General features: G+C 47.6%; 1 protein-coding gene across 4 annotated transcripts in view; it reads left to right on the top strand.

Moving 5' to 3' along the window:
- LOC138582450 (myosin light polypeptide 6-like) overlaps positions 1-23,452 on the top strand; it is a 163,111-nt gene extending 139,659 nt beyond the window's left edge. For 2 of the 4 annotated variants that reach the window (XM_069653756.1, XM_069653758.1), the window contains exons 3-7: positions 7,925-8,068; positions 14,063-14,236; positions 19,360-19,437; positions 20,168-20,208; positions 23,129-23,452. In XM_069653756.1, coding sequence (XP_069509857.1) covers positions 7,925-8,068; positions 14,063-14,236; positions 19,360-19,437; positions 20,168-20,196 — 425 coding nt within the window. In that variant the 3' untranslated portion in view covers positions 20,197-20,208; positions 23,129-23,452. The remainder of the gene's footprint in view (positions 1-7,924; positions 8,069-14,062; positions 14,237-19,359; positions 19,438-20,167; positions 20,209-23,128) is intronic. The other 2 variants (XM_069653755.1, XM_069653757.1) reach the window with 1 other exon arrangement.
- The last annotated feature ends 2,244 nt before the right edge of the window (positions 23,453-25,696 follow it).

Below are 25,696 nucleotides of genomic sequence, written 5' to 3'. Positions count from 1 at the left end.
AAGTTTGGGTAGTTGCGTTTTTTAAAAAAATTGACAATATAAACCTTTCTGCCATTTGGAGGGGCTCGGCAACACTGATTTGTACTCCAGGTGAGGGGGGAGGGGTGGGGGCACAACATTGTTTTAAGGTCATGGCTGGGCAAGATTGCATTCTCGCAATCGGTCCTAGCTTGTTAACTCGCCTCCTTGGGTGTGAAACGCCAACTTTCGCAAATAAACAAGTAATTTGGTGAGACCAGGTTACATGATTCGTCGCAACCCTTGGGCGCCAGTCGTTTTCAGTGCGGCATTGACCACACTAGTCATTTTGGCACTGTCTGGCTAGGGCCAACAAGACGCAAGGACCTAGAAGTGTGTTCACTAAATACACTTTTCCCCCTGAACACCACTGAATCTAGTGGTTCGAGTGCAAATACACCCTGGAATGTACCCAATATCCATGTGTACCTCCCCGCTTACTGATGTCAACAATAATAATCATGAGCGCCTCCCTGCAACCTCACGCCCAAAATAATAGCCCCCCTGCAGCCCTACAGATTAGAGGTGTATCGGCCACTTTTACTCCCTAAAGTCAAATACTCCCAAAAAATACAAATTGAGTAAAAATACTCCCAACAAAAAATAGGAAACTGACGTCTATGATATTGTGCCCCTGCTTTCCCTCAAAAGATCTTCATTGATATGTATGGACCAGTAGTACCAGAGAACCATACTACTGCTGTTCCTGCCTGATCAGAAGTACTAAAAGGGTATATTTTAATGTGCATAAATAACTAGGTGCAAATAAATAATTAAACATTTCTGTTTTCCAGTTAAAACACGTTTTTACTCATATAAAATACTCCCAACTTCTACTCGCACTTCAAAATCTTATCTGGAGCACTGGGCCCTTCTGTGGATATCTTGAACCCAAATAATCTAAACATGAGGCCACGCCATGCACACTACAGCATATAATATAAATGGCCGCTTACACCTAGCATAACCCTCTCCAACCCCGTGAAGGGCATTGCCCACACCTAACCATAAGCCCACCACACCTACAAACATAATAAACACAGGCCTCCAGACCTGCACAAAGACCCTACTATTTTTCTCTTGAACCACAAACCCCCTTTCTCCCCAGTAGAAGTTCCACCAGTTGAATATCGTACTCCTGCAACATGGATACATGCATGTCACTGACTGGCTGCCTGCTAATCCTCCTAACAACAATTGCAAGACCAACAGCACCACCTTACGCTTGGCTCTGAGGCCCCATGACATCTACTTGGACCTGTGATCACTGCACCGCCCATGTCGACTACAAAAATGTCGACCTCCATTATGACGCAGTGATCTCGCAGATTACTTGTCGCCTGCAACCACCTACCTGCTCCCCCAACACACTTACCTTCTTGGTGGCACAAAATTGTGCCGCCGACTCCCCTCTATCCCCTGCAGTGTCAGGTCTCACCCACTTACGTAGGGCCGAGTTGGCGCCATAGGGTCTTATTTTTTTTTTCTCTCTCCTTCTTAAACTTTGTCCTGCTCCCCTTCTAACACAAGTGGGGGACAACACCCCTGCAACCCTCGACCCCCATTACACTGACTAAGGGGACCAGGAGACACCCCTGCTCCACTGAGTCATCAGTATATGAAGAGCCACCAGGAAGCAAAGACCTGGGGCGCCACAGCCACATCTCGCTATGCCTCACTCCTGGCAATTGAGCCTCATGGCTGACCAATGATGTGTGCTTGGCTAACACTCCTGAGCCACTTCATTGACCCTCTGCACAGCTCCCACTTGTGCCGCTACCCTCCAGGGAACAGGCTTTTCCTTGTCACCACTCCACCCAGCTCGGGGTTATTTTTCTTTTCTTCTTTCAGTAAATGTGTTTATGGTCGGTTCCAGTTAGTCACTTAAATATGCGAGAATGTAGTGTCTTTATGTCCCAACCCCTGGACCATCCACACTCCTGCCAGCTCTCCACAAATGTCATACCTTTTTAACTCAAATAGTACTGTACCACCATTCTACACAAACATTGCATGCATGTAGCCAAGCCTCCCAGGGTATTACACGATTCTTGTGTTAATGTTGGTATTGTTAATCTGTTCATTGAGGTGTGGGCATGCTATGATCTCTAATTCCTGATTCAGCATTGTTCTTTTGGCAGTGAAGCACACACGTAGACCTCACACTTGCAGCTGTAAAGAGTGAGGCTAACCTCCCTGCAGACCAGGAGTTTGAAGACAGCGGAGTCCCTGCTGTAATGCAAGCTTTGGATTTTTTTTTTATTTTAAATGCTCACACATCAACCTAACTAGTCAAACTGGAACGGGAGGAAAACCCACTACTTTAGATGTCGGTTGTTGCGAGTGGGCATCTGCTTTGCAAAACGCCAATTGGTGTTGCTTCCATGGGAGTGTTTTGGCATTAAGGTGGGTAATTCACCCCCACTGTATTAGTGGAACCTAAACTATCTGCTTATACTGCCCCCTGCTGGGCTCTACCCATCTTCCTCTGGCAATGGAGGAGACTGTGGAGGCTGAGATGAGATCAGTGTACCGACGTAGCGAGCACATTAGACCTGTGGGGTCACTTGTATGTGCCAAAAAGTGCACATGTCCAAGACAATAGTGGGTTCATTGGTTGGTTCTACCTTCCAAATAGGGGTTGCAACAGGCATCTCCTTGTTATTGCAACTTTTGTACGATAAAGGCCAGGCAGAATGACTATTTAGACTGGGGACCCTCGGTAGACTGTTTCTCCACCTCCTTCCCACCCAAGCACCTGCGCTTTTGGCATAAGTAGGTGACCTACTGTCTGTTACCCTACAGTTTTTTTGTGTTTTATGTATGGCTGTTGGTCAGTAAAGTGAATTGTGACTCCCCGAGTTCACTGACTTGGAAGTATACAGTTGTAGATGTGCTTCTTGATTTATAAAATCCCCATTCTCAGAGATGGGGACTACTATTCACTAATTTGTAGGGGTCGACATCTGATTGATTTGGGGTGGGGGTGGGTTCTCAAATGGTGCCCCGTTTAAACCAGGCACTGTCTTACCACGGTCTTACCACTTCATCCGCACATAGCACCCTGAGAAGCAGCCCTACTCAAATCATTCTGTTAGCCTTATTTTGGTGCTACTGTAAGGAAGGCATGGTATCAAAAAGCAAGACAGACATAAGTGCCCACAGTTCAAGGGTGTTTATTTAACTTCAATTGGGTCTGGAAAACGGCCATCTAATCCTAAATCTAAAGATGGGAGCAAGCGACGACCACCAAGTAATAACGCAGTCCTAGTGATGTCTTGTCAAAATAAAAGGGCCAATACTAATAAACCTATTGCCAATACTTCTAAATACAAATAGTGTGGCAAACAATGCTTAAGCAAAAGAAAAGGGTTCAAGAAATTATGTCAGAATATTCAAGCTGTTGGCTTCCCTTCCCCACGTTTTCAGCACAGGACAGGACGGCACTCTCTAGCTTAGTACATTCTCTGGCTTCTCTTGCATGTGGATGCAATTCGAAAAATCAACATCAGGGCCTTCTGTGCCGAAGTCTTTGTCATTCAAAGTCTCTTATTTCAGAGGGCCTAATGCAACACGACAAACATCAAAGTTCCTTTCTCCGTAGGATTTCACATGCACGCATTCTATGGTGACTTGCTGTTCCGCCGGTCTCCCCCGCCGCCCAGCTCAGACCCACTTTAACATAAAAAGCTTCAATTGGTTTCCCTCCGCCGGGCTCGGACCAAATTCTCGTACTTTTCCAAACCTTCTGTATTTCAGACTGTGCAGGATTTCGCTTGACTCGTCGCAGGACCACTTAGATTCAGATGTATTAGTTCTTTCAATTGGCCTCCCTCTGCCTGGCTCTGACCAAATGTATCTGCTTTTACCAAGCTGGATACCTTGCAGAGACCTTCGATTGAGCACCCACGCGGTGCCAGACCACTCTGTCATAGATATGTTAGCTTGCTTTATAGTTCTATCACTCATCAGCAGTTTAACTTCACTCGCGTCTATTATCACATGGTGTTTTAACAATGTTCGTTCCAGCGCTCGCCATACAATGTTGCTACTTGCAACTTCGGGCTTCTGCACAGACCGGTCTTGTATCGGACTGACTGTGACTTCACTGATACTGCTTTGTTCTTGGAGCCAAGGGCGGTACCACGACGGCTGGTGATTCTCCCTGCCTTGATTACTGATGTGGGCGGGTCCCGGATATCTGACACACAATGCATGATTCTTCAGCCTGGTTTCCTGGTCTTGTGCTTTTTATTCTCGAGGTCTCTGGAAATGTTTGTTTGTCGGAAAGGTCACGTGTAATCCCCTTCGGTTTTGCCATTGTTACCTGTGTGCTTGGCTGCCATCTCGAAACTGCTGTTTTCTCGCGTGCTTTGCCTCGCTCAGTGTGCTCTTGTGCTCCTCCTTGTATCCGTGTGGGGAAGTGTAATGGAAGTCGGGTATGAGTGATTGTTAATTGTCTACATAGTATTGGGATGTGTCGGGTACATGGCTTAGGTGTTAGTCTGTTTTCCCTTATATTGGGCTGTCCGTGAGAAAGTGTTTGTTGTAAAAGGGCGGGGATAGAGTTCCTAAATATCCTACCAAAGTAGGATGGGGTAAAATTGTTACAGGGAAGGGGAAACTTTGTCTCAACATCGAGTTTCCCACTCCTCGAAGACCCTTCACCCAGGTGATCCTCCCACACTGGTCCACCCCCAAGAACAGGATCCAAAAGTGATGGGCGTGTCCTGGCCACCTGGATGACAGATCCATGGCAACTAGTGAGTGAGATACCTTCTGGTTTCTCACACTACCCTGATCAAGGATTCTTACTTCTGATTACAACTTTTTGGAGGGGTTGCCTTGCTCCCTAGACTGCAGGGGTCTGGTATGCTGGCATCGTACCAGATCCCTAGTACTAGTCTCATGTACATTTATTCTTTGCTTTTTTTCCAGGTAACTTAATCGAGCAGGCTGCCTGTATTTAGTGTGCTGAGGCTTGCTTTGTCTATGCTTTGTCCTGGTCTTTGTGCATGGCAGGGTGAGGTGTGTTGGTGAGGGATTAGCAGCAAATCTGGTTTAGTGCCTGCATGCTGACTTAATGTCTTTGCATAAGCACGTATGTTCTGCCTGTAGGTCTGGCACCCCACAGGCTTTTGGTAGCAGGGTCTGATGCAGGGAGGATGGGGTCTTGGAATGCTGCAGTTTTCTGTACTCTTTCTCCATGCAGAGGAAAGGTGCTAAGGTGTACGCAGTGGAACGTCCTTGCACCCCACAATAGGTTCACTTCATTTATTGAATTTATAAAGTGCTATTACCAAAGATTAGAAAATGTACATGATAATACTAAAAACAGACGGCCAGGAGAGAAACAAAGTTACTAAGTAGCTTTCAGGTTAGATTGAAAAAATAAGAGTTGAAGTAAGAGCTGATAGAGCGAGAGAATTCTTTTGTTTAGGGGCTAAGAGGGCAAAAGATCGGAAACTGGAAGAAGCACAGGGTGGGTTTGGGGACAGTGAGAAGAAGCAGATTCTGTGATTGTAAAGTCAGAGGGAGAATAGAACGTGACTAGCAAAGAAAGATGAGGAGCCAAGCCATGAGTACATTTAAAAACAATAGAAAGAAAATGGTAGAGAAGGCGGGATTCAAAGGGAAGCGGTGAAATACAGTAATTATGTGATAGAGGAGCAAATGTAAAGAGAAGACGAACTGAAGGATTATAAACCAATTGGAGGAAGAAGTGAGGCAGGAAGGCCCAGAAGAGAAGAGCAGTAGTCTTCGAGAAAAGACCAAGAAGAACAGAAGGAGTTTAGTTGCATGACGTGAGATGATGGCGAGCATGACGGATGTTAAAAAGGCCTAGCTACAGGAGCGAGCAGTAGAAGAGATAAGCAGTTGAAAGGCAAGCGAGGTATCAAAGAACCCCCAAATTGAGTGCACAAGAAGAAAAGGGCAGAGGAAGGAGGAGAAAAGAGACAAAGGAGGAAGAGTAGACAGAATAGTTGATGCTGAAAAAAACAGAAACTCGGTCTTGGAAGGATTGAGGTGTAGAAAATGAGAAGACCTCCACTTTTGGACAGCAGAAAGGCAAGTTTGTACAGTAGAGTGCAGAATTGAGTCAAAGGGAGAAGATTTGTGTATCGTCTGTGTACAGATGAAAGGGAAGATTAATGATGAATAATAGGGGGGTGGGGCAATGTACAGGGAGAAAAGGAGGACCAAGTACACCACCTCGAGTGACACCATAGAGAAGTGAGGAAGAGCTGTGTCCAGCCCAGGTTACAGACTAGGACAGCTGAGAAAGATGGGGGCAGGCCCATTCAAGGACAGACCCAGTAATGCCCAAAGAAGGGGAGGAAATGAGAAGAGTGATCAACAGTATCAAATGCTGCAGAGTGTAGAGATGGAGACGGTCAAAAGAGTAGTCTCAGTAGAATGAGAAGCCAGAATCCAGATTGAGAGGTGGTAGAAGAGAATTGATATTTGGGAAACTAGCAACCTGGGCATATGCAGCCTGCCCAAGAATTTTAGAGAGAAAGGGAAGAAGTGAAATTGGGCAAAAATCACCAGCAGTGGAAGGGTCAAGAGTAGTTTTCATTTTAGAACCGGCAGAATAAAAGCATGCTTAAAGGTAGCAGGGAAACATGAGTTAGAAAGAGTAGAATTAATGAGTGAAGTACGATAAGGAAGATGGGGATAGACATTTGGAGGAAGAGGATCAGGAGAGCTGTTGGATGAATACGGGTAAGAAGGGCAGCAGTATCGGAATCGTTAAGAGGATAGAATAACTATGAGTATGGATGTAAACTGGAAGAGGGAGGAGTGGGAGAAGAAGCAAATGCAGAACGAAGATTAGCAACTTTAGATGTGGAGTAACTAGCAAAGTCAGAGGAAGGAAGATATGAAAGGAGGGACGGTCAGGAAATTTCAGAGACAAGATGTAGAGAAGTTGGGGGGGGGGGGATGAGGGTGAGAAAAAAACAGATCTGAAAAGTACGATTTGTTTTTTGTTGCTGCAAGTAAGGCAGTCAAAAGAAGAATGTAAAGATGAAGTGCTGCAAGATCAGATGGAGATCCCGTGCTGCTTTGCTTTACGCTGATGGTAGCAAAGGGAGGTATGATCAGAAGTAAGCCAAAGCACATGAGTTTTGAGATGGGAGTAAAAGAACAAAGGGGAGAGACAGAATCCAGTACAGACAGCAAAGTAGAATGGAGTGTACTGGCCAGGCACATCAGGGGACGAAGTAGAGAAAGTAGGACTAGATGAAAGTGAACAGTGTAAACGAAACGAAGATTACAGCGTTTAAGAGTAGGTGAAGGAGGAGTAAGGAGAGAGGGGGAGAGAAAAGGAAAATAAAGTGATCAGCGGCATAGAAAGGACATGTGAGGAAAAGATTAGGTCAAGAGACGAGCCAGACTGATTGGAGGGTGGGGATGGGAACAACTGAAGACAATGGGAGTCAGTAAGTGAGATCAACTGAGCAGGATGGATTGGAAGAATGGAGAAACGAGATCAAGGTAGTCCAGAAAATCACCGTCTGGGCCAGTGGGACGATACACAAGTAACTCTGAATGGTTCATCTTCAATTTAGCATTTTAAATTGGTCTCTATCGCGCGTGTTTGTTCTTTCGGTCATTTGTCCCTATTGGAATCCTAGGAAAGCTTTGGACTTATCAGGGGTTTATTTTCTATCCATGAGGCTATGTCTTGGTGAGTGTGCTCCCATACAATAGATCAGGATATTCAGCCTTGTGGTTTGGACACCTATGCACTTTTGCTATTGGGCATGGGTTGCTTGGCTTAAAATGTAACTTTTTCTTGATCTTACTAACCCTACTGTCCTCACTTTCACTCCCCATTTCCCCCCCCCACCCCCCCGTAGCCCTCACTTTAAACACTTGTTCCCTTTTTCTTTCTCCTCAGACATCAAGGAGGCATTCCTTCTTTTCGACCGCAGTGGTGATGGACGGATCCAGGTCAACCAGTGTGGGGATGTCATGCGGGCCCTGGGCCAGAACCCCACCAATGCGGAAGTCCTCAAGGTCTTGGGGAACCCTAAATCTGATGGCAAGTGAACCCCCATCCACTTTTGGTAATGGGTGGGATTATGAGGCTTCATTCTAAGTGACTTGCCCACACATCCCTTTTTGTGCTTTTAGAAATGAAGTTCAATATCAATTTGTGGGGGAGGCTCACAGCTGTGATAAGGTTCTGGAGTATTGCAAGCAATCCTGCCTGACACCCCAATACACTGCACTCTAGCAGATATACAGTTGGGTTGCTCTGCTGGAACTGGGTGGCTCGTTGTGGCACTATGACCTATTTACTGGGATTCGAGCGATTTGTGCTGAAGGTTATGGGGAGATCTCTCAAGCGGATGCATAGACTTGCAGTTTTTGTACGCACAACCAGAATTTGGCAGACCTCTGCAGCAGAAATCATAACCCACTGAGCTATCTTGACATGATTCAATACTTTGATCAGTTAGTGGAGTGCTTGCTGCAGAGCGATGTGTAACGGTAAGACCAATTGGTCTACCCTGTTATGTTGCTTGTTTTGAGATCTGCAGTGTCGCCCAGATTAAAGCATTGCTAGCAAAACCGTAAGTGTGAGCACACAGTTCAGAACCATGGCGCAGAATAAATGTGTTCTCTTAAACTGGATGGCAGGGTGTGTCCAGGGAGACTGAGGGGTTCGTTTTTTTTTCTTATATTAAGCACTCCGCTGCCTTCCATGTGGACATGGAGAAAAAAGTAAAGGATGTTTAATTCTACAGTGTTAGGAAAGATTTCTTAATTGTGGGTAATTTTCCTTCCATGTGGCAACCCCTAAACTTTTTGCTGTTGTTTTCACCATGATCTAGACTTTGCCAGAGAAGTGCAGCCTTCTGCCGCACTCCTCTGGGCTTTCGCTCCATTCTTACGGGGAAACTGACATGCCCTTAAGACAGTCAGTACCAGGAAACTTTGTTTTCCGTAGTTATTTTATCATGTTGCAGCTTTCGCGCAATGTGACACAAGAGGGCACTGTAAGCTAAGTTACAGCTCTCTTGGGTCTCTAGTCTTCTACAGGCCCTAGATACTCTCTTTGGATTGTTAATTTTCTTTGTGTTTTTGAGCTCCTTTTGGCGTTTAAGCGCGTTTCTCGCGCATAGCCCAAAATGGTTGCCTGGCTCCCAAAATGGCCAGAGCACAAGGCTTTGACCTGCCCGCTGACCGTCTTGCCCCCTTCACCTCCCCCAGGTCGAGCCGACCCGGGGCCTTCCTTATTTAGGCATGTACTTTCCCCGCGAAACAGATGCTTTCGTGTGCTTCTACAGGCCTTGTGTGTGCCTCCAGGATGTGGGCTGGGATGTCTGGTCCCAATACACATCCTGGGTGCCACAGTCTAGTGTGTCGTGAATGCCTGGGACCTCCGTGATAGGTCCACGTATGGTGTGAGTGTTTTGTGAGAAGATCTCCCATTGGGTCCCCTCCATTGTGGCGCGAAGGGAATCGTGGATAAGAGGAGCCCGGAAACACCACTACCATGTCGATCTCCTGAGTTCTCACGAAGGAATACAGGAGCCAAGTATCCTGCAACCACGAGGCTGAAACGAGGAATCGCTGGTGACCAGCCGAAGGACTGCTCCTCTGCACTGCTGTCGCTTTGTGAAACCCTTTCTACCTCTGATCGAACGAGAAGGCCTGTACTGGTACTTCGGCACTTTGGAATAGTGGGAACAACTATTCTCGGCATCTTCACCATCTCCTGCACGGAAGTCTTCGGAAGTGTCTCTGGGCCATCCAGTGGACTGACCAGCCTACCCCGGAGTCTTGCTCTGTAACCGCCGTCCGGTTATGTTGTATTACGAGTCCTTGCCACTCTCACATGATTCGTACACTTGGCATTCCAAGGTCTGACGTGAGATGTGCACATTGGGCTGAAATGCACATGGCCGCTCCGTCGCCCTGCTGTGGTGACAATCTGTGCGGGTTCACTGCGTTTGGGACATCAACTCTTAACTTCTGCTGCTGCGGAATCTACACTACGCTGAGACGTCCCCTGCTCTTATCTGAACCTGCCAGCGGAGAAGCCTGTGTCTGACTGCATCGGGGACCAGTGAGTAGCATCGCTAGGAACTGGTCGCCTTCCTGCAGTAGCCCATAGCTTTTCCCCGCTGTGTCAGACAGCATGCCTTTCCGTACTCGCGCACTGTTTCTGCCCACAGTGGAGGCTGCGCTTGAGTCGCGGAGCTCTGTTCATCTTCATTTGATCACCGAACTGCCTGATTCCCTCGAGGAGATTGCCCGTTGGCTCCCGCGTGTGCAGGTACTTTTGAGCACACGGCTCCACTCTTCGTAGGGCTCGAACTTCTTCTAGTTGGGTGCCTCTGAAGGCGGACTGGGTCTAACTTACTTGCACTGCCTGTTTTCCTCCCCATCTAGGTGGTCTGCACATTTCGTGCGTCTAACTCGTTAGACTCGTTGGTAATTGTGTGTGTGTGTGTGTATATATATATATGATGTGTTGGTTTACTGAGTTTTATTGTGATTTCTCGCTACGGTCAATGTTACAAAGGCCTTGTAATAAATGTGTCTAATTTTAATATAATGCCTGCTTGGAGTAATTTGTAAGTGTCCTTGCTTTGTGTGCTCATTGCGGGCTTTCAGTCACCCTCACCCCTCTTGAGACCTAGTCTTGACTGCCGTGATCGCTACCTTGATTGGTCTGGCTTGTCCAGAGGTTACCCTGTTCCAAGAAACTAGGCTGCCCTTCTGAAGCTCTGCCCCTACAGGACAGAGTTCAGGAATCCAACTTAACACACAGCATTGTATAAAATGCAAATCTGATCTGTGTGGAGGTTGGTTCCATGGAAAAAGGAGGGCAGCAAGGCAGCTGTCCCTGAACTCCATTGTTCATGATGGTATTCCATTGTTTGATATGTCATTTATAGCACGCCAGTACGCATGTGTTTGTAGGTGCGACAAGACAGGGAGGGTACAGAGGGAGGACAAGACAAACTATCTTACTAGACCTTGTGTAATTCAGATCGTTCAAGTGCAGGGGATGGGGGGGGGGGTCAGTTAGGGCAGCATTGCCCTGAGTTCAGTGCAGCCGGGACAGCAAGGCTCTGGGTTAGTGCAAGGAGGCTGGGGTACTGTAGAGGTTAGTTACTGCTCGTAGTGTGTGACCGGCCCGGAGGCAGTGTGGGGGAGACTGGTCACGAGACAGGTACCCAGTGAGACTCTGGGGTAACAAGGCAACCAGTCGGCGCAGCAGACAGTATGTCAGCAGCGGAGGGAAGCAGAGGAGAAAAGGAAGGTTTTGAGCTGCTTCCGAACTTCAGGTGGTCCGGCTCAAGTTTGAGAGGGGCAGGGTCGTTCCAGAGGGAGGCACCTGCAGAGGAAAGTGATCTACCCCCTACTCTATGCATGGAGAAGCATCTGACCCCCAGGAGGAAGCCGAGCGAAGGTCTTGAGTAGGAAGGTATTTGACAAGAGTATTGAATGTGGTACAGGCCCCGGCCCCAGAAAGCCTTGTGGACGATGCAGAGGGTCTTGAACATGATCCTTGCAGCCAGTGGAGAGCTTTCATAGCTGGAGTGATATAGTCCCTGGGCTTGATGCCGACAAGTCTCGCTGGCCTGTTCTGAATTAGTTGCAGAGGGTGGAGAGTAGAGGAAGTTGGATTGAGAAGGAGACTGTTACAGTAGTCCAACCTAGAGAGAACCAGGGCACTGGAAACAATGAGCTTCTGTAAGAAAGTAAGAAAAGGAAGAGTACCTCTGAGAAGGTGCAGCTGGTAGTGGGCCTTATTGGAAAGGTCTGTGATGTGAGGAGAGAAAGAGCGGGTGGAGTCAAAGATGACACCAAGGTTTATTGCCTCAAAGGAAGCTGATGGAAGAGGGCACATGGAGGGTGACAGGAGTGAGAGGGAAAGCGGGAGCAGGGGTCCTGATGAGAAAGATCTCTTACTGGCATCAAGGCAGAGATCGTTGGAGGCACACCAATCCTGAATTGTGGATAGGCAGTCTGGAATGTGTGAGAGGATGCTGTACGGAGCTGGAAAGAGCTGCGTGTCATCACACTGAAGGTTAGAGCAGAAGGTGATTAGCTGTCGAGAGAAAGGACCCAAGTTGGACCTGGGAGGGTCAGTCCAAGAGGAAAGAGGTCAGCACTCCAGGGCCTGATCTGTGATGCCCAGGTTCTCAGTTGGTGATTGACTGTCGAAAGCAGAGGAGAGGTCAAGGAGGATGAGGACAGAAGGGGTGCTAGTGTCGAGATTGGAGAGCAGATTTTCATGGGTGTTCAGGAGAGCAGTTTCCGAGCCTATGGCTGCTCTGAAGCCAGACTGTTGGTCGTAGAGACAGCCAACAGTTTCAGTGTGAGCTGGGAGATGGCCAGCTTTTCCAGGAGTTTGCCCGGAAAGGAGTGATGGAGATCGGGTGATGGTTCTGGACAGGTTGGATTGGCAGAAGGCTTTTTAAGAATGGGGTGCACAAGGGAGTGCTTGAGAGGGGGGGAAAGCACCAGTGGCGAAAGTGATTGCAGAAATCTGTCATGGCTGAAGCGAGGTTGTCAATGTGGTCCTGGGGGGAAACTGTTTAGACAACCATTTCATAGATCAGACTTGTCTAGAGACATTGTCAGCTGTTATCTGAGAGAAAGAGGAGAAAGGATGTGGAGAGAGGTGGCTGGAGTGGGGCCGAGAGCAGCAGAGTGGGAGGAGAGTGAGGACAGGATGTCTGAGTTTTAGTAATGAAGCGAGACGCCAGGGCAGTACGAGGGTCTGGGAGGGAACAGGAGAGGTGGAGACTGCAGAAGGATTGGCCAGCTCCTTGCAGATTTTAGAGTTTGGCCGTGCTGTTAAGATGTCTCTGAGACGCAGGCTTGGATGTGGACTCTCTTCTTGGACACGACAACGAGTCTCTGTTGCCTTTGCAGCGGGCAGCCAGCCAGTTTGTCAGGATGCACCCAAAGCTCTCTACTCCCTCTCAGCCACTCTGCACTTGTGTTTCAGGGCTCAAATGTACTTACTGGGAGCAAAGGCTCCATCTGCTGTGCCTTTTTTCCCTACAAAACATTTAATTGAGTAAATGCTGAATATATAACTTCATGTGTGCTCGTTGGCCCGAAGGAAGGCCCTTCATTGCATTGGCTGCACACACCTTTATACAGAAGAGGTTGGTTTCCTGTTTTATTTTTATTTTTTGTTGTTGCTATATGACCATCCAAAACAAAATGGGACCCCCTCCCCCTCATACAACATATTTACTAATGGACAAAGTCTACATCAGGTGGGTTGGTATGCACACGTTTTCTTTGTCTTTTTCTCATGATATTGCAAGAAACCCTGTAGGGTAGGGGTTACAGAGGGCGTGATCCGAAGCTGTTATTGCAGCAATTCTAATGTTTTTTTCTCTGTCAATGGCATTAGCAAGAGTCTAGACTCGCTCTATGTAAAATACTGCTGTTCAGTGGGTGTCCACTACTTGGCAGGAACAGGGGTTTGGAGGGCAGAGTATACTTTAGCTTTTGTGGATCAGTGGAAAAGGGGATGGGCTCTGGCTGCTACCTCTTCTGGAAATTGGGTTGAATCTGTCTAGTGCTTTAATTCCTCATTGGCTTAAGGCTTCTGAGGCATTGGCTGCAAAATGTGAAACATAACTATGTGGTTGGCAGGGCCCCTGCGAGATGGCAAGCTGTCCCCCGTGTCCAAACATTCCCTATCCCCATTTGTGCATACACCCGGCCATGGAGCCAAAAGCTTAATGCCCTGTGCGTATTACCCCATCAGTCACAAATATAATTTGCATCTTGACTCAAACAACCTGTTTTAATTCCCTTACCATCCCTCAGTGAGGTTTCAGTAGCAGACTGGTCTTTGAATGGTATACTCCTCGACATCAGCATTTTTTGAGGGATGGGGGAGCGGGGGCTTTCTTAAGTGGGTGTCTTCTCTGGCATTTAACTTCCCCACCCTTACTGCCTCTCCTATGCATAGTTGTGGACTCATTGCCACAGTAGCACTGCCTAGCCAATGTAGCACCTTGTTTATGAACTCTCCTTTCCCTTCTAGAGCTGAACACCAAGCTGATCGGCTTTGACCAGTTCCTGCCAATGTTGCAGACTGTCGCCAAGAACAAAGACCAGGGTACTTATGATGACTTTGTTGAGGGTCTGCGGGTCTTTGATAAGGAGAACAACGGCACAGTGATGGGTGCTGAGCTGCGGCATGTGCTGGTGACCCTGGGTAAGTATAGCTGTGAAGGAGAATTGGTTGATGGGGTTGGTTGTGGGTGTTCTGCAGAGCTGAAACAAGATTCAATCTCCACAGTGTGCTTCCATTCCCTTATTCTGACTGTCATTGCCGTTTGAACCTGATGGTAGGCTGGGAAGGGGGTTCTAAGATGGAGGCGGGTCACAGCATTGGTGGGTTTTCAACCCTGGCTATTATAAATCAGTGGGCCATTTGCTTTTGGGTTTGTGTGCCATTCCCTTGGCTGCTCACATTTTTTGTTCTTCCAAGGTCAATACTATTGTGATAAGGGTACTGATATGTGGGAGATTGGGGATATCAGCAGGAACATACGCATTTGGCTTTTTACCTACCCATATACTGTTCATTGCCATGCTAATCCCTATGAGCATTCACACCATTCTGGGGATCTTTCAGCTCGCTCTGTCACTGTAGCATCAAACTATGGGCTTTTATGGGCTAGCATTATTATTTCCAATCGATGTTCTGAAAGGTAATGACTGAATTGCAGCTGTAAATCGTCTCCTGGTTTAATGAAAATATCTTGCCCAGGGGTGAACTCAGACAAATATTGTTATAAGCATTGGGTCCTTGCACTGAATTTCTGTTAAAGACAAAACCAGCATTGGGAAAGGCAACAGTGCTGTCTTTTTATGTGTTATTTGCCAGGCACTGCCATCATAAACTCAGTTAATCACACCTTTTTGTCACCTGTGGCCATCTTGCACATGCCAGTTCCATGCTTAAACATAACGACTGTTGGTTTTTTCAGTGCTTGTTCAGACAAGACAAGGAGCTGATCACTGCTTCAGTCTTCACTGTCTGACTTCTTGCATAACCTGTGATTTTGTGTCCTTTCCTGTGTGTGATGGGCTACTTCAGAAAAGCTATTGTTGCAAGTTGAATGGCAGGTTTACCAGAGGGCAGTAAATGGGTATGATATGGCATTTATAACGTGCCTATACACAAGTGTTTTGAGGCGCGATGAGGCAAGGGAGGGGGAACAAAGAGGACAGACAACAATCATACTAGGCCAGGTGTCATTCAGATTGCGCAAGTGCATGGAATGGGGTAAGGGGGGGTACAGGGGGGTCTAGGGGGAAGGTGCAGTACATGAGGGGAATAGAATAACAAGTAAAGTAACGGCTAGCAGGTGGCAAGTGCAAAGGTGAGTGCAGACATCAGGAGTCAAGTGCTGGTAGTGGGACTGAAGAGATGCAGAAACAGTCCCCAAGTGCGGGGGATGGCAGGCAGTGCAGGTGTGTGTGACTGGCGGGGGAGGGACCTGGGCCCAGGATCCGAGGGTGGCCAGGTAACCAGTGCAGATTCCCAATCAGCCAGGAGGTCAGCAGTGGAGAGAAGTAGAAAAGGCAGAAGCAAAGAGGTGTTGAGGTGCTTCCGGAACCGGAGATGGTTCTCAAGTTTCAGGAAGGCTGTTCCAGAGGGCTGCCCCAGCCGAAAAAAATCTACCACCAACTTGTTGCTTGGAGAAGCGACTGACCCTGAGAGAGTTGGAGGCGGGTGAGCAAAGAGCTCGATAAGGAAGATATTTAGTAAGAGTTGAAGGTATCGAGGCCCCAGAAAGCCTTGTGGACAATGCAGAGGGTTTTCAACTTGATCCTCGCAGCCACTGGGAGCCAGTGCAAATATTGCAGTCCTGGAGAGAAACGATCCCTGGGCATGAGGCCAAGGACAAGGCTCGCATTCCTGTTTTGGATGAGTTGAAGAGGGCGGAGAGTAGAGGAAGGCAGATTTAGAAAGAGGCTGTTGGAGTAGTCCAGCCTAGAGAGAACCAGAGCTCTGGGGACAGTGAACTTCTGGGAGGAGAGGCAAGGTAGAATACCTCTGAGGTGCAGCTGGTAGTGTGACTACTTAGAGACGTCGGAGATGTGAGGAGAGAAGGAGAGTGTGGAGTCAAAGATGACCTCGAGGTTTTTAGCCTCACAGGTTAGAGCAGGAGGAGGGCCAAGAGAGGCCGGTCAGAGTGACAGGAAAGGAGGGAGCAGGTGTGCCGATGAGGAGAATCTCAGTCTTACTGCCATTAAGGCAGAGGTCGTTGGCGGCACACCACTCCTGGATAGCAGACAGTCAGAGATGAGAGACCGGGGAGGTGGCCGAGGGTAGCCTGATAATGAGGTGAATGTCATCCGCATAGCACTCAAAGTTGGGGCAGAGAGCGGCAATGCGGTGGGCAAGAATTGCCAGGTATAGGTTGAAAAGCCAGGGAGTGAGGCTACACCCCTGGGGGACACCACAAGTAGAGAAAAAGATATCAGAGAGGAAGGGCCCAAGTTGGACCTGGGAGGGTCGGTCGGAGGGGAAAGAAGTCAGCCACGCCAGGGCCTGCCTGGTGATGTCATGGTTATCGGACATTTGAGCAGGATGGCATGGTTGACAAAGGCAGAAGAAAGATCAAGCTTCTGGCAGCTCTGAAGGCATACTGTAAACAGCCAACAGATTCAGTGTGGAGATTAAGCTGGCAGATGGCCAGTTTTTCAAGGAGTTTGCCCAGGAAGGGAGTGATGGAGATTGGGCGATAGTTGGGCAGGGAGAGGGGAGCGCGGCAGAGGGTTTCTTAAGAAGAGGGTGCACAAGGGAGTGCTTCAGGGGGATGGGAAGACTCCAGTGGCAAAGGAGTGGTTGCAGAAGTCGGCCAGGGAGTCGATGTGGTCCTTGATGGTTTTGGAGGAACAGGGGTGAACCTGTTTTGACAAGACTTTTCATAGATCAGACTTGTCTCAACTTCGTCAGCTGAGAAAAAGGGGAAAGGCAGAGAAGGAGGGAGGAGAGGTGGCTGCAGAAGGGCCAGAGGAAGGAGAGCGGTGGAGCGTGAGGACAGGCTGTCCTGAGTTTTAGAGATGAAGTGAGAAGCCAGTGCTGTGCAGAGGGCCTGGGAAGGGATGGCAGAGGTAGAGACTGCGGCGGGATTGGCCAGTTCCTTGCAGATTTTGGAGTTCAGCCGAGTTGTTGGATGCCGCAGAGACGCAGGCTTGGATGAGGGCTCTCTTCTTGGGGAGGACCGAGAGGCGGTATTGCCTTTGGTGCAGGTGGCAGGCCAGTTTGTCGGATGGATGTACATGAAACAAGCCATTTCCTCTCGACCGCCCTGCACTTGCGTTTAAGGGTGACTGGGTCAGAGTCGTACCAGGAGTTGTACTTGGCTTTGGGCTTCAGGCGGATTCTCATGACTGGGGCAAGAGTATCCAGACTATCAGATATAGCTGAGTGGAGCAAGGAAATGGCTATGTTAGGGTGAGAATCAACCAAAGGGGGGCAAGGGGTATTAGAAAGTGGTGACAAAAGCCTCAACTGACATGCGCTTCATGGGTCGGATGACCGAGCAGGTGGGTGGCAATGATGGTAGTGGCTTGGCCTGAGGGGTAGAACGGGTGAGATGGGAGGAAAGGAGAAAGTGATCACTCCAGGAGAGAGGAGTAGCGAGAGGGGCAGAAAGTAGAAGGTCTGAGGAGATCGGAACATCCAGAGTGTGCCCTGCAGAGTGAGTTGGGCCAGAGGGGAGAATAGATAGTGAGGGAGAGTCCAGAGAGCATCCAAGTGGATGTTAAAGTCTCCAAGAAGGGGGAGTTCAAAGGTTGAGACCAGGAGTGAGGAGGAGAGGTCCGCCCACTCAGAGGGAGGAGATCTGACCAGGTGGCCGATGGATAGTAGCCACTGTAAGGTAATGGCTAGGGGAAGAGGGACAGAGCCTGCAGGCGAGGCATTCAAAAGAGTAGTCCTGCGTAGGAATGACAGAGACAGGAATCCATTCGGGGAAATTCAGGGCTACACCCCCACCGGAGCGGTTGGGCCTGGGCGCGGAGACTATCTTGTAGCCATAAGGGAGGAGCGTGTCCAAGCTAGTGACAGAGCTGGCCGTGAACCATGTCTCGGTGAGACCAAGGACATAGAGGTCCAGTTCCTCCAGAAGGCGGCATATGTTGGAGTGTTTGACAGCTGAGCGGGAGTTACGAGTGACAATATGGAGACGGTTGCCATCTTTGAAGGACTTCTGGGGAGGGGTACAAATCAGAGGTACACCCTGCGGAGGTGGAGGAGCCCGAGGGGAGCAGAGGGGGAAGGAGAGGGCAAGGTAGCAAAAGGGGAGGCGAGGATGCCGTGTAGGAAGGAGAGGGGACAGCAGGAGAAGAGAAATTGATAAGGCTTGGGAAGCGTCTATCAAAGAGGTGAAGGTTGGCCTGAGGGCCTTTGACCAGGATTGTGCCATTCACATAGACATTAATGACCTTGGAGTGGAAGGAGGACAGGAGGGCATCCCACCAGGTGCCACCATTAATGGGATAAGAAGAGAAAGGAGGCACAGAGACTATATGTAGGGTCCATAGGTAGGAGAGGGAACGACAAAGAGGATGTCTGTGAAAATGTCCCTGGAGGAGGCACTGATATAGGTGTTTGTGATAGGGAGGCCTGGGTTTGAGGCCAGTATGTCCTTTTTAAACTTCTTCCTACCAGATTTAGTGAGGAGGGCAGTCAATAGAGAAGCAGTTAGAAAAGATGGGAAAGACCAAGAGCACCAGAGTAGAAGGGGAGAGGAGAGAACACTAGGGAAGGACACAGGGCAGGGTGCAAGCAGACGAGACAGCGAGAGGCAAGACAGTTTAACCAATTGGACAGGAAGACTATACTCAGGATGTAGGTACTATCACAATGCAAATTTTAAAAGACAGGAGAAAACACCCAAATTTGACAATCCTGAATAGATGGTGAAAGGCCTAGGTTTCACAATGCAAACTGAAATACTGACACTGGGAAGTTTTAAATGGGGGGGGGGGGGGGTGGGGGAGAGCGCACACCTAGGTTAGTTAGCTAGGTGAGATTTGACTGGCAAGTGGCATCCCCTGCGGAGACATTTGCAGACACCAGGAGCCACCTAAAGGGAGCTGCCCTTTGCCAAGGGGCCTTCAGCTACAGGGCTGCTGCGCATAGGGCTCCTTAACAGGGCCCAAAGGGCCAATGGGAAGTGCTGGGCTGGATGGGAGGCGGGTAGAGACGTTTACACCCTTTTTAGTGCTGATTGGAGCACAGAGGTAGTCAGTGATGCTGGATGGAGGTAGAACTGGTGCTGTGCATTCGTTTTCAGCTGTCCCTCTTTGGTGCAGGTGAGAAAATGACTGAGGAGGAAGTGGAGACTCTCCTGTCTGGGCACGAAGATGCAAACGGCTGCGTCAATTACGAAGGTGAGTTTGATCCATGCTTCAACCTTTGCACCTTCTTAATATGGCCTGGAACAAAAGGGGACTCTTGGTCAGGGGCTCATTCTCAGCAGTGCCTGGGAACCAAGGCACCCTTTAGTTAAGGTCTTGGCAATCCATGGTCTTACACCAATAAATCAAACGAGATCCGTTTAACAATCCTGTTCCAGGGAGGGGTCATACAAGCCATGTATCTGTACTGAAGTAATCTCTGGAACAGGTCAGTGAGGTCTGCTGTTCTATTGAGTAGTATGATGGGTGCGCATTCGGTCTTCTAAGGAATGCAAAGTGTGTGTGTATTTATATTAAGCCGTTTCCATTGGTAGAATGGTAACATACCTGTGTGTACCTCAACATGTCCAGCTAATGAAGCAGACCTGAACCATTTTTCCTATGTTGATTGAAGTTGGAAAATAAATCTTCTGCTGCGGGGGGGGAGGGGTGTGAACTGGTTCCGCCTGCAGCTGAACCGGCAGCTTGGTGTGTTATGTAAGAGGAATATATGATTTAAGCTATTAGGAGTGCCCTGGGACCCCACTAAAGGCCACATGTGGAAATGTGGTGCCCGGTGATATCTATACATATTGGAGAAGTGGTGGGAGATTTTGTGTATTTTCACTTGTACATGTATGTCTTAATTGAGGCAATGGATGTGACGAAGTGGACAATGTTACTGTCTTCATCTCGTTCAACGATGTCTCTTCCTTTCCCACAGCATTTATCAGACACATCATGTCTGCTTGATGGGCTCCGGGGGTATGAATCCACTCTGCCTTAAGTTTACTTTTTTTTTTTTTTTTTTTTAAGGACCTCAGTTTACGCTCCTCCTTTCTCCCTGTTCCTTCTTCTTGGCATGTCTCTGCATGGTGCTGACCTTAAGGGAATCCTCTAGCAATGTAGTGATGACCAATCACTGTTACTTACATTGGTGTCTACCAATCTGAATTGGTGACTTCCTGAGCGGTTTGCTACGCTAACTCTAGGGCCTGGGTTTGCTGTGAGTGAATATTAGTCCAAATTGAGTGGTAAGATTTCACGATTTTTACAACAGTACACTTCTCCCTTCGGTGCTGCTTGGTGCAGTTGGTGGCTGCACCTGGTTTTGGGGTGTTTAAACTGACCTGTTTGGAGGAGTGCCAAGGTCCACTGCCTCTAGGCTGGCCCTTTTCCTCGTGAAGGAAAACAAGTGGCTGTTTCTACTTGACCAGCAAGATATAACTTTCATGGCGTAATGAAACACATTGAGCCCCCCTTCTGCAGTACTCTTCTGTTTGTTTTTATGTACCGTAGCATCATCTTCCTTTAGTGTAACCCTATGCATTATGCTTATTTCTAGCCATTGTGATCTGCAGCAGTGAAGTGCTGTTTAAACAAAAGCAGTGTTCTGCCAGCACCGCTCATGGCTACTCTTAATTGCCTGCTCAGTCACTTAACGTGTCCCATCACTGTCAAAGGCTATGGTAATGCCCAGTACTTCAACTGTCTGGTCAATGGTGATCAGTTACTTTGTTTGGAGCTCAACTGTCCATAGGACACGTTTGGTAATAGCCATTCACTACAGCTTAGAGTGTATCCCTATTCGACACATGTGATTATTGCATTTTCACAAAGCTCGACACTTCCTTTTTATAGCGGTTTTCAGCTCACTTAAACTTTTCAGGTGCTAGTTGCGTTGGAGTGGAGTGCTGTGCCTTAAGGGCACACTGATGGATTGTGGGTTTGGCTTAACGGAATGTTTTCACCGAACAATGAGAATATTATAGGCTACCTTTTTACACTAGCAAAGATATTGTACTCATGCAGACTTGGCTTAATTATTTTGCCACAATACCTGGCTGCCAGTTTTTGCTACTTGTAGTGCCCTTGAGGAATTACCTAACTTCACATACTTTATTTTCCCTCTCCCAAAGTCTAGTGCTGCTGTACTCTATCTAGTCTGAGAAAAAAAGCACGCCCCCCTTTAACATTCTGCTTGATGGGCACTGCATTTTTGGGCATATGGTATCCTTTTTCAGTTGACTTGAGGCAGAACCCATAACCTCGTTGTGTAGGTGGCAGGCTTTAGTGGTAGGGTGGGAAGGAGACTGTATGTATGTGCATCGAACAATATGCGCTAACTTAAAGAAAGTGGAAATGAACCCTAAGGAGCAATGTACTGCCTCTCAATGCAGAGACCTCGAGGGAGACCTCTGCTCCCTTCTATAGCTGACTTGACTTTCCTGTTTCTGCGCCCAACTCAGATGGGCTGCGCCTTTCCGTGCCATGCCATCTTCTGTGCTGTTAACAAATGCCCTGCCCTCCCATCCTGCCTGCTGTTGAAGACTGGCCTGTCTCTGCGCTCTTCCTGCCCGCCCTGCCGTAGAATTTGCAAGAACCTTCTGTAGAAAACTGAGCTGCTATACTTTAGGCTGTTACCCAGTGCTATAGAAGCAAACCTTCCTTTTTGCAGTGCTGTGCCTGGAAGGGAACACGCTCCCATGACGCAGGGAAATGTGTGGGCTTTGGTGGGGGTTTGGGTTTCCAGGACTATAGGCCCGTTTCTGACCCTAATGTCTTTGGATTGTAGTGAAAAAACACAATTTGCTAATTCGCCACTTTTCTGAAATGTTTTGTATGTATTCTGGTTGTTTTCCAATCCTTGTTCTGAAAAAGTGGCTGCAGGTGTATGTCTTAGGAAAATATACCTGCACTTGTAGTCTCAGAAGAGCTTTTTAAGTCTGTCAGCAGCCTGTCAAAGTATTGACGAAGTGTGAGCCTTAAGATCCTAAAGCCTATTTCTACATGCTGGAGTGGTTGGGGGGTGGGGGAGCACTCAAATATGGTTTTATAACGGAGGGCACTATGCACAACACTCTTCATAGATCAACAATATTACTAGCACATTTACAATGTCACTATTTAAAGGGAACCAAATGCCTCATATTCTGAATGTGTTGGACCAGGGAGTGCAAAAACAGCAGTAGACTTAAAACATATCATAGTTAATAATTCATACAATTCGCATAAAATCTAGGACATTGAGACATGGTAAGCCTCTGCCCTACATTAAAAACCTAGGATGTGTATAACCATAGTGGTGCGCACTCCCACCCCATGGATGCACAACAGGATCATAGGCCTGTGAGGAATTTGGTTCCCATTAAATAGTGACATTGTAAATGTGGTATTAATATTGTTGATCTATGAAGAGTGTTTTGTGCATAGCACTTTTCCTGATCTTCATAGTCATTCCAGGAACCCTAGTTTAGTTTATAAAGGGAGGTAGTAGAGCTACATTTATACAGATTTGTTGTTGCAGGAGGTTTTCTGTGTGCCCACTGACCAGAGTTGTGTAGGTCTACAGTCTCTTGCTAGGTTGAAGGGTCACTGGCTCTGGGAGCTACATTTTGAGCCTCTTGACACCGGTAACTCTCACTTTCATATGATGTAGCTGCTCTGTGTTGTAATGCACGCATTTTATATTATTGAGAAGGCTTGTGACTTGGAGGGCTATTGTGGTGGGGAGGGATCCGATTGGCCTGCCTTGGGGGAGAAAAATGGTTGCTTCAACCAGTTCTGGGAAGTCCGGCTAGTCTCATCCCAAGTCGTCATGGGAGCCTGTTCACCACCTGGTCCAAACCTCGGTGCTATGTTGCTCATTGGTCCCTCCTAATTGTGTCTCCCTTTCTCTCTTCAGAACTGGTCCGGATGGTGATAAATGGTTGAATCTGCAGCTACTGGATCTCCTGGAGTTGACTTATCCCCCAATGTCAAACATATGTTTTGTTTGGTTCAGTGCCTTTCTCTACCGCTAGGCAAAGTTCTCTAGACAAGTTTCGGATGCTGCATCACCACTCGGCTCTTTCACCAACTGCTCCTCTGTGCTGCTGGTCTCTCTGGAATGCAGTGGCAATTATGGGCCTGTTGTGTGTACAGGCTGCAGAGAACTATGCATGGGTAGATCTGGTTTCTTGTACCTGTTGCTACTTTGCTTTCCTGTAATAAAGAAGACCATTTCACATCTCCTGACTTGTTATGCATGGCTTGTAAGAAAGGGTGTGACTCGAACTGAGGCTGGTGGGGGCTCTACACATGTTTCATATAGCACTTATTCGTGCCAGCTGTAATGTCCCTTTGATAACCCCGTTGAATCTCCATCATTCCATTCTGTCAGACAGTATAAGGCAGTGGTTTTGTGCTTTTATTTAGGAATTCCATACAAACTCCTTGGACCCTGTTGTCAGTCTTCAATATTGAAGGGTGGTGGGAGGACCCCTCATGAAATATTTTACTTCGAAATTCCACTGCAGAATTGGCTGTGCCATCACTGGACAACTTTGCACATGGCCGATTAATGTGATAATCGATAAGAACAACGATGAACCAGCCTTCCTATGCTTAATTGACTAACTGTCCAATGATGCCGAAAGCAAGTTTAGTCAATGGAATGATTGTTTGGAGATGAGGTTCAGCGACATGCGATTTATCACTCTTAGCCCATGGAAAGCACCATTTCAGTGTCCATGTTGGGCCACCAGTACCACTCACGGACATGTTTGGTAATGGTTCTGGCCAAAAGTCCCTCATGGCCTGTTTTGATTTGGTGTCTGACTCCCTTGGGGTATGACACTCTCTCCTAAAAAGCATGCCCCCTGAACCCACCATTCCCCACACACAGTGAAATTATTCACTTCTGTCACTGGAAGGCATACCTTTTAGTATTTCCTGATCCTCCTTATAAGCTGTATGCCATTTCAAATGTGGACCCCCACTGGCACTTAAGCTATAGAGGTCCATGAGCCCCCTCTCCACGTCTGTATCCATGGGGTGGTTTTGCTATTGGCCATCATGACTATGGGCTACCACACTGCATGGTCCAGCGGTGTAGCTCATTGTAAAGTTAAATTCTTGGAGGGCAAGCACCCGTCTGTTGATTTTGGATGATGCAGACCTTTTTATTAGGTAACGCATGTATGAGTGGTTTATGATCCGTGCATACATTGAAGAGAATGCCCCATAAGAGTGTCCCGTTGCTAATGTTTTTTGTTACTGTAGTACAGTTAACGTACGCTCCTTGGTGCGGGAGAAGCAAAAGCTACAGTTACTTTCCTGCTTTATCTAATTTATGACAAAGTGGCTCCCAACCATACATTACTGGCATCATTGGCTAGGATTGCATGTTCTGGGGATTAAACATTACTCCACGCCCTTAAACCCTTTTCATGTTCTGCAGTCCGTCTTAACTTCGCATTCTTTTGGAGCAATTCTCTTACAGTGGCACACTTGGCGAAATGATCTACAGACTTAAAATAACATTCAGATTTACCTAGGAATGCTCTCGGGCTGTTCTGGTTTTGAGGTGTGGCTGCGTTTTGCATAGCTGCAAACCAGTTTGTTTATGGGTGAATGCAGCTCCGTGTTGATTACATGTCCCAGGTACGTTACCTCGGGTACTTCTCGGAGTCCTGCATTCTTTAGTGAGACTAGAACATTTTCTGCACATGAATCCTGCTCTTCAGTAGTGTGTGACGGCCGAAACGTCGTCTTGAAAACATTTAACGTTTGCGTTGTACCCAAATAGTTTTTCCATCACACTCCGAAAAACTGCGACTGCAGAAGGTAGGCCAAAAGACTTGTTGGAATGTATATGCTCCAAACTGTTATGAAGGATGAGTTCGTTGTACATATTCGATGCATCGAGTGGAAAAGCATTTGGCACCCTTTAATGCGGTTAATAGTTCTTGAACTCTAGGAATGGGGTGTCTGTTTACCCAGATTCTTTCATTTGGTGACCCATGGTCTACACACACGACTATTGCCATCTGATTTTCGTGCAATAGCAATTCAACAAACCCATTCAGCTGCTTCTATTCTATTACACCACTTTGACACAATGCATTTAATTCCTATTTAACTGGTTCCTTCAGCTTGAAGGGTATTGGTCGAACCTTGTGTGCAGTGGGTCTGCCCCTCCTTTTTAAAATTGTGTGAAAGTTTGAGACCTCATAGCTTTGAACTGAAAACTGCTGCATACTTGGCTGCCAAGCTTCCTTCCAATTCATAAGTGGTTCAGAAGCATTTGGGTTTAAGGAAATCCCAAGCTCTTTTTGGTGATGCCAACTTAGAAGTGGCGCTCAACGTTTTGTAACATGGCTTCCTTTGCATTTTTCTCCCTTAAATTCTTTGTCTAATATGCGAGAACCCACAATTTCAATGGGGAGTCCCTCCATATGCTTTCAGATTAATATCCGAGCTGTCGGGAGCT

This window comes from Ambystoma mexicanum, chromosome 3q (assembly GCF_040938575.1).
Source record: "Ambystoma mexicanum isolate Mex_15411 chromosome 3q, UKY_AmexF1_1, whole genome shotgun sequence".
Taxonomy (NCBI): domain Eukaryota; kingdom Metazoa; phylum Chordata; class Amphibia; order Caudata; family Ambystomatidae; genus Ambystoma; species Ambystoma mexicanum.
This window is presented reverse-complemented; position numbering and strand designations above follow the sequence as displayed.